This window comes from Myotis lucifugus, unplaced genomic scaffold (assembly GCF_000147115.1).
Source record: "Myotis lucifugus unplaced genomic scaffold, Myoluc2.0 scaffold_7, whole genome shotgun sequence".
Classification (NCBI taxonomy): domain Eukaryota; kingdom Metazoa; phylum Chordata; class Mammalia; order Chiroptera; family Vespertilionidae; genus Myotis; species Myotis lucifugus.
In genome coordinates this window covers 7,815,531-7,824,656 of record NW_005871055.1, presented here as the reverse complement: position 1 = coordinate 7,824,656, position 9,126 = coordinate 7,815,531, and the positions used below count along the sequence as shown (strand labels likewise).

The 9,126-nt window shown below is 42.1% G+C and overlaps 1 protein-coding gene across 3 annotated transcripts in view; it reads right to left on the bottom strand.

Moving 5' to 3' along the window:
* Window positions 1-9,126, bottom strand: part of FNDC3A (fibronectin type III domain containing 3A) — a 205,661-nt gene that overhangs the window by 122,840 nt on the left and 73,695 nt on the right. For all 3 annotated transcript variants that reach the window (XM_006083537.3, XM_006083535.3, XM_006083536.3), the window contains exon 3: window positions 4,837-4,912. In XM_006083537.3, coding sequence (XP_006083599.1) covers window positions 4,837-4,912 — 76 coding nt within the window. The remainder of the gene's footprint in view (window positions 1-4,836; window positions 4,913-9,126) is intronic.

Genomic DNA, 9,126 nt, shown 5'->3' with positions numbered 1-9,126 from the left:
TGATCATCCCTAACTGCTCGCTTGCTTGCAAGAGGGCCCCTAATCACTCTGCCTGCCTGCCTGATCACCCCTAAGCACTTCTGTCTCGGCCCCCGTTGCCGTGGCTTCATCCAGAAGGACGTCCGGAAGGTCGTTCAGCTGTCTGGTCTAATTAGCATATTATGCTTTTATTATTATAGATGCCAGAGAGATCCACATATCTGCACATCTGAAGGTTGGTGGATTGGAATAAATAGAAGAGGTAGAATGAGGGGAATGGCAGGAACAATATCTGTGATCCCATTCCCCAATTGAGCCTGCAACCTCAGTGAGAGTGCAGTAGCAGCAAAAGAGGCAGGCCCCTTGACCCTGATTCTGCCTATCCTCCCAACCACCATGGTGAAGAAAAAGAAGGGTAGTTGTGGAATTGGAGCGTGTGACTCCAGCTCCCTCCCACAGTTGTGATGTTGCCCATACTACCAGAGATCCTGGTAGTAGCAGCAGAGGTAGCACACTTGATTCCTGGACACAGTAGTGGCAGTGGTCACAGAGAAATGGATAGCAATGGTCGCATACCTCAAGACCGTGGCTTCCCTTTCACCCACACCATCCCCCCACTATGTTGGTGGAGCTCGAGACCAAGGTAACCCCCTGACATAGTGAGGGCATTCACCATTCTGCTGACACAAGCAGCAATACCCATGAATACAGCATCCACAGGAGATGAAAGGCACTAGTGACCTTGGAGGCAAAAGCAATGATGAAGAGGGCATCTGCAACACCTCTGCCAGAGGTGGTGAAGGGTAGAAAATGCTGGCTCTCAAATACAATGAGAGTCAGCCCAGGTAAGAAAAACTAAAACCTATAATATAGCACCATCTACTGGAAAACAAAAAAAAGGCCTATAATTACCAACCCGTTAAACTTTGAAAATTTTTTTATTTATTTACTAGAGGCCGAGTGCATGAAATTCTGCACAGGTGCGGTCCCTAGGCCTAGCCAGCGAATGAAGTGCAAGCATCTGGTGTGAAAGGACAGGTCCCAGCTGAACTCTGGGCCCTGGGCAGCACCTGGGCCCCCAGGCCCCCATGCGCCACCCTCTGCCTGAGTCATGGCACCCAAGTCCCTACACAGAGATGCAGTGAGCACAGCCAAATTCCGTGGGCTGGGGCACAGCATGGACCTCTGGCCGCCTAGCGTGGCTGCACAAAAGCCAGGAGGGCAGTGCGCTCTCTCCCAGCCGGCCTTGCAGACCAGATCCTGGGTGAACTCACGGGGAAACCGAATAGTCCCCATGGTCCCAGCAGCTGCAGCCCGGCTCACCCGAAGACACCATGTGGGTGTGGGGAAGGCTCCTTGCAGAGGCCCGGTACCTGAGTGAGGGGGCTTCCCTGGTGCACAAGCCCTGGCATCCTGTGGGAGGCTAGCAGGGGGAATGTGAGCTCAGCAGACACCCTGCATTCTCACCGCACCTCTGTCCCATCACCCCTGCCCCCAGGTAGCCCAGGAGAGGTGGCAGTGCGTCACCGACGCCTGCCATGTTCTGCGCCGCCGCCTGGTGGTCAGCGCACGTCATAGCGAGCAGTCAAACACCCTGACTCCCGGTCGAACAACTGCCCGGGGGGACAATTGGCATATTAAACTTTTATTATATAGGATTTTTTAAAAACAAACTTTCTTGTTGCAATTATAACATAGGTCTTTCTTTTTTCCTCATTAACATCTTCCAGCCCTTTCCTGTTGTCCCCTCACCCCAGGCCCTAACCACCCCATTGTCTGTGTCCACGGGATATGCTTACCCTAATATATAAAAACCCAGGGTTTGTAATGACCGACCGAAGGCTCAATTGAACACTGAAAGTCAGTCCATGGTGACCCAGCACTGACTGCCCCTGTGCGGGCGCGGCGACCCAGCACTGACTGCCAAGGGGGCTGTGGATCAGAACCAGAGAGAGGCCTGAAGAGAGAGGCAGGGTCTGATCCGCAGCCTCTGTGGCAGCTGTTGATCAGCTGTTGCCTCTCTCCCCCTCTCCAGGCTTTGGCAGCAGCCACGCCTGTTTTTCTCTGGGCCTCCATGGAGGCTGCTGATCAGCCCCGCCTCTCTGATCAGGCCTGGAGAAGCTGACTGGCATAATAATTGGTATTATGAAGTTTCACAGAAGATGGAGTAACTTTCTATGAAATAATTAACATCACAGCACCCGACATCACAATTTAATGAGTGCCTTATATGTGCCAGATCTGCTCTAGAGTGCTTTACACACGTATCAGTTAATCCTCACAATTATCCTATGAGGTGTACTATTATTCTCACAAGAATGGAAATTTTACAGATAAGAAATGTACCTGATAGAGGTTAAATAACATATGAAAGTTTACACAGACAATCAGTGACAGAGTTGGGATTTAAACCCAGGTTCTCTAAATACAAAGCCAGTGACCTTTATATTGCTTTTGTCTTCACATAGAGCAGATGGTTTCAACTGGGGGTGATTTTGTGCCCGCCCCTCAATCCCACCACCCCGGAACATCTGGTGGTATCTGGAGACATCTTTGTTTGTTACAAGTGTGTTTGTAGGGGGTGGCTAGTGAGTAATGTGGGGGGAGGGAAGGGATGGCTAGTGAGCAATGTGGAGGTAATACTCACTGAAGACTTTACAAAAAACGTTAATTTATTTTTTATTTAAAAATATCTTTTACTTTATCTTTATTGTTGAGAGTATTACAAATGTCCTCCCTTTTCCCCCCCTATTGTCCCTCTCCACCTGGCCCCGGCCCATCCCAGGCTTACCACACTAATTACAGTCTGTGTCCATGGATTATGGATATATGCATATAAGTTCTTTGTTTAACTTCTTGCCAGCCTTCCCCCTACCAATCCCCCCTTGCCTCTGAGATTCTCCAGTCTGTTCCATGCTTCCATGTCTCTGGATATTTTGTTCGTCAGTTTATTTTCATTTTATTCCACATATAAATGAGATCATGTGATACTTGTCTTTCTCTGACTGGTTTATTTCGCTTAGCATAATACTCTCGAGGCCCCTCCATGCTGTCTCAAAGGTTAAAAGATCATTCTTTTTTAAAGCTGTATAGTATTCCATTAAGCAAATGTACCACAGTTTTTTTATCTACTCATCTATTGATGGGCACTTGGGCTGTTTCCAGATCTTAGCTATTGTAAATAGTGGTGCTATAAACAAAGGGGCACATATATTCTTTCTGACTGGTGTTTCAGGATTCTTAGGATATATTTCCTTAATAGACACTTCTTCAAAGAGGACATACAGATGACCAAGAGACACATGAAAAAATGCTCAAAGTCACTAATCATCAAATTAAAATGACAAAAAACCTTTTAACGATAAGATCTGAGCTCAGTCTTGAAGCACTGTTTGCATTTGGATAGGCTAGGGGTGGTGGTGATAAGGGTGAATTCTAGATAAGAAGAATAGTACAGTAAGTATAAGACAGATTCAAAAGACAGTGAATAATTTACCAAGCTAGAAGTAAAACAGTGCTGAAGGGAAAATGAGTTGAAAGACTAGAAAGATAAAATGATCTTTTAAAAAAGATTAAGGAACCTGAATTGGATTCACTGAAGATTTTTGAGCAGGTGAGTAACATAAACAATATCTATATATATAAAAGGCTAATATGCTAAGTGTCTGACCATCCAACCAGTCGCTATGATGCGCACTGACCACCAGAGGGCAGATGCTTAATGCAGGAGCTGCAGTGATGCACACACAGAAACGGCACCATGGACCTGACACACACAAAGCAACACCCGGCTTCCCCTAAGTGGGACACAGGCCCCGCCACCACCCCGGAGCAACAGCCCATCAAATCGCAGCCGACGCTGCTGGGACCCCATGGCGCAAAATGTGGCTCATATCCCAGTCCAGCCCTGAAATGGTTGCTGTGGGTGCTGGGTAATGACATCATGTAGCAATGCCCAGCTTCCTCTCCCTAGCAACAACTAGCCTCCTTGCAATTTCTTCAGCCTAGGAACACAACTTGCTTTATAGCCAGGTGCAAACATTTCACACTTTAAATAAATGTCCGTGAAGTGTTTTCCCGTGCACATCTCATTTGATCCTCACAGAAGACCTGGAGTAGGAAGATAGGAAACTCGGTAGAATCCTATTTTCTTTTCATTAGCCAGAAAAAGGAGATTTAGAAAGCTTAGAAACTTGACCCAACTGAAAAGAAGAAATGGTGGACCTTGAAAATGACTTCAGGTTTTCTCACTGTGCAGAATATAGTCAAACACTGCTGCAGTTAAATATTTTACCCTTTGTTCTCTCTGTGTGATCTATAATAATAATCTGCTTTGTGTTGGTATTTACTGCTGTGTTGCTGACAATTACCTGAAAGAGAAGCTGGGGTGCTTCACTGGGCTGGAAAAGTTTAGTTACATCAGAAAGCAGGTCTAATTAAGCAAGTTCATTCTATATCTATAAAAGGCTAAGTTGACTCGCACATGCGCAATACATATAAAGTTCTCGCTGGGGCCAATCGCATGCATGTTTCAATCTGTCATTGTTGACTGTGAATTTGATTGGCACTTCTATTATAGAGAAATGGCAAACAGCGATATTAAAATATTTCTTCTAATTAATTTCCGTTCTATGTACATGAATTCGTGCACCAGGCTTCTAGTAATATTATAGTAAGATTAATCAAGAAACCAGGGCAAAGAGACTAATTAGGATGCTGCAGTTGTTAAGCTATAAGATATTCAGAGTTTGACTTGGTGTAGTGATAGTGAGAAAGAAAGGAAGTGATCACCAGCATATATATTTTATGTATTATAAATTTTTCTCATTTCAAACAATAATAAATTACCATTCTTACCTGTAATGCACTGAAACTGTCCATCTTCTCTTCTTATTGTAAATGCTTCTCCTGGGTTAACTTGTACCAGAATAACCTTAAAAAGAGGGGAAGAAGTATTAATCAAAACAACAGTAGAGCAAATTAGTATATCAAAAGCTAGTAAGAGAGTAGATATGAGCTATTTTACCCTATGAAATGGGAAAGGAAAATGGGGATTACACATTTTACACATTAGTTAAAAAAGTATTATTTCACTTTTCTAGAGGTCAGACTTAAGTCAAAAATAAGGGAATAAGAAAAAGATAGTGGCAAACTTTTACTGGAAAGTTAATAAACGTCACTATGAAACATGCATAGAGTCAAACCACAGAGTATTTGGATCATTTACATTTAGTTCATCTGCTGCTAAGCACTGCATTCATTAAAACATAAAATACAGCTTTGTAAGTAGAGCATATTTGAATCAATATGACTTTTAAAATTATATGTAAGAATCCCACCACTTTAAGAAGTTTTCTTGTAATTTTATAGATAATACAGGCAGTCCTCGGGTTACGTTGGACTCGACGTACATCATTTCGTGGTTACGTCACCATCTCCCATTTATTTATTAAAAAAAAAGTTCTGTCATTTCGACATATGTATATATGTGCTTTATGTTTTTTATTATTTACTTACCACAAGTAAAAGTCAGGAATTGTTGTCTTTCTTTTAAATTTTTTTTACTGTTTCACTTCATTACTGCTGTGTATGTGCTCCATGTGAGTGACGTAGGTGCTTATGTAGGTGGGTTCTGACTTACGGCGAAAATCGAGCTGTAGAAACGGATCTCCGACGTAACCCAAGGACCTACTGTACTCACCAATTTTATGGCATTTGAAAAACAGAAAGCTGGAAAAAAATCTGAGGTCCTTCTATCCTAAGATTGTTAACATTCTGATAAATTTCTTAGTCTTGTTCTCTACACATAGGCTTAATTTTTCTCCTTAAACATAGATATATGATCTCCTGTTATGTATTCAAATATTATAAAAAGACTTTTCCACGTTATTATTCACAGTATTTCATCAAATGACTATACCATAAACTATTCTACCATTCTCTTAATGTAAGAAAATTAGGTAGTTTTAGTTTGCTATTATTATAAACAATGCAGAAGTGAACATTTTGGTATGTACTTTTCCCCTCTATATAATTAATATTGTTCCCTTTTGATATATTCCTAATTCTTGTGTCTATTGTTAAACTGCTTTTAACATAGGTTTTACTAATTCATATTCTCCCTACATAGTCGTTGGGAACAGCCTTTTACCACATTTTCCATAAACCTGGAAATTATAGTTTTAAAATCTTTGCTACCTTGCTACATGAAAATAGTATATTACTATCTTTTATATTTGTACTCAATTTTTAATGAGGTTAAATGCTATCTTTTATTTTTGTTACTAGCTCTTTTATAAACTGGCTGTTTATGTTATCTTTTGGGGTCTTAAGTGTTCCTAGTGATTTGTATTCTTTGCATATTAATAATAGTAATAAGCCCTGGCAGGTGTGGGTCAGTTGAGCATCATCCCATGTACAGAGAAAGGTTGCCAGCTCGATTCTTGGTAAGGACACATGCCTGGGTTTGGGGCTCAATCCCTAGTAAGGGGCATGCAGGAGGCAGCTGACTGATGTTTCTCTCTCATGGATGTTTCTCTCTTCCCCCCATCCCTCAACTCAATAAAAATATATTTAAAAAATGATATTGTTCTATATTATACTGCAATTATATTCCTATTTCCTTTTCTTCTTAATTTTTAGCACAGTTGATTATTTTCTTATAGCCAATGTTATCTATTTTTGTCTTGGTGACCATCTTCTACTGCTTCTAAATTTAACTTATGGCTGGTTATCAAGCTCTTGAAATGTGGCTAGTCTCTATTTAGATATGCTGTAAGTGTAAAACACATATTGGATTTCAAAGGCATTACAAAAAACACCCAACAATGTAAATACCTTGTTAATAGTTTTTATATTGATTACATGTTGAAATAATATTCTGGGCATACTGAGTTAAGTAAACACTACCACAGTTAATTTCATATGTTTTTACTTTTTTAATGTGGCTACTATAATTTTTAAAGGTAGGCACAAGTCCGTTATAAAGGGTCTTGTGAGTCATTTTAAGGACAATGAAGAGTGTTATTTATGCAGGTAGTGCTATGGAGAATCACTCTGGCTGCACTGTAGCAATCAGGTATGTATAGGAAGACCTGTCAGGAGGCTATAGCAGTTATTTAAGTGGGTTTCTTTTAATGCATTAACTTATTTATATTTTTAAAATGTGTTTTACTAACTTTTAGAGAGAGAGGGAGGGGGAGAGAGACAGAAACATCGATGAGAAAGAAACATTGATAGGCTGCTTCCTGCACACGCCCCCACTGGGGACTGAGCCGAAATCTGCATGTACCTAGACCAGGAATCAAACCTGTGACTTCTTGGTATATGGGACGACATTCAACCAACTGAGCCACATGGGCCAGGCTTAATGCATTAACTTTTATTTACACCTAGAGGCCCAATGCACGAAAATTCATGCAAAAGTAGGCCTTCCTTCTCCTGGCTGCTGGCAACAGCTTTCCTCCGGCACCTAAGACCCAGGCTTCTCTCCTCCAGCTTCCAGCAGGCAACCAGGACCCAGGCTTTCCTCCCTCTGGCTGGCCACAGGCAACTGGGACCCTGGCTTCCCTCCCTCTGGCTGGCAACAGGCAACTGGGACCCGGGCTTCCCTCCCTCTAGCTGGCCGCAGGCACCTGGGACCCAGGGTGGCTTCACCCGGGCCCCGGCTTTGTCAGGAAGGACGTCCGGTCTATCCGGTCTAATTAGCATATTACCCTTGTTAGTATAGGTTTTTATTATTTTCTTTCGTTTTCCTTAAACTCACCATGATGTTTTTCTAACTTTTTCATTTGAATACCTATTTCATTCTTTTTTTAGTATTATATGCACTTTAAGACTCTAAACTTTATTGAACTCAGTTTTAACCACATACAATATTTTCACTAGTATTTTTTTTATAATTTTCTGTTATTTTGTTGTTAATTTCCTGTGATCCAAGAATTGTTTTAAAGAAAACAAAATTTGTAAAATGGGCTAGAGGATTTTCAGTTTGCTTTTATTTCCAATACATTTTTGTCAATCCCAACAAATCCTGGTTCTTATTTTTAACTCATTCTGTCTTTTTCACTCTCTTCTAATTAGTGTTGGAATTTGGTAGAGGTGGTGAATTATTGAAGGATGTTACCCGAAGCCAGCATTGGGTTAAAACAGGAGAGTTCTTAATGTGGGGCCATAGATAACTATTCACAGCCTTTATGAACTACCCAGAATTGTATATGAAACTTTCTGTAGATATTACCATTTTCTAGAAAAGGGTTCACTGTTTTCTTTAGATTTCATTAAATTCTTAATGGTGTCCAAGACCTAAAGTAGTCCTTACTGTGTCACACAATGCTGTTTGCTTTATATACATGTTATTTCTTTAAAATCATGATCATCTCACAGTCCTGGTACTGAGAAGTTCTATAAAACACTAATTTCTTCTTTAATGAATTCATTCACTACAAGGTTGACAAAAATAAATAAAACTAAGAAAACCAAACATGACATATACATAAATAATATATCCTGCTATTAAATAAAAAGGAGAAACAGGCCTCTTTTCAATTATATGATCCAGAAAATAGTAAGCAATAAAATTAATTTATCTGAAAATCATATATTAAACACCCATTGTTTGATGCCTATTTTTATACTAGAGGCCCGGTGCATAAAACTTGTGCCCTTGGGGGGGGGGGGGGGGGGGCGGGGTCCCTCAGCCTGGCCTGTGCCCTCTCGACAGTCTGGGACCCTCGGGGGATGTCCATCTGCTGGCTTAGGCCTGCTCCCTTGGGGATTGGGCCTAAGCTGGCAGTCAGGAACCCCTCTGGCAGCCCGGGAGCCCTCTGGGGATGTCCACTTGCCAGCGGGGAGCAGGCCTAAGCTGCAGTCGGACATCCTTAGCGCTGCTGAGGAGGTGGGAGAGGCTCCTGCCACCAGCGCTGTCCTGGCAGCCGTCAGCCTGGCTTGTGGCTGAGCAAAGCTCCTCCTGTGGGAGCACACTGACCACCAGGGGGAAGCTCCTGCATTGAGCGTCTTCCCCCTGGTGGTCGGTGTGTGTCACAGTGACCAGTCATTCCCAGTTGTTCTGCTGTTAGGGTCAATTTGCATACTACCCTTTTATTATATAGGATAGAGGCCTGGTGCACGGGTGGGGGCAGGCTGGTT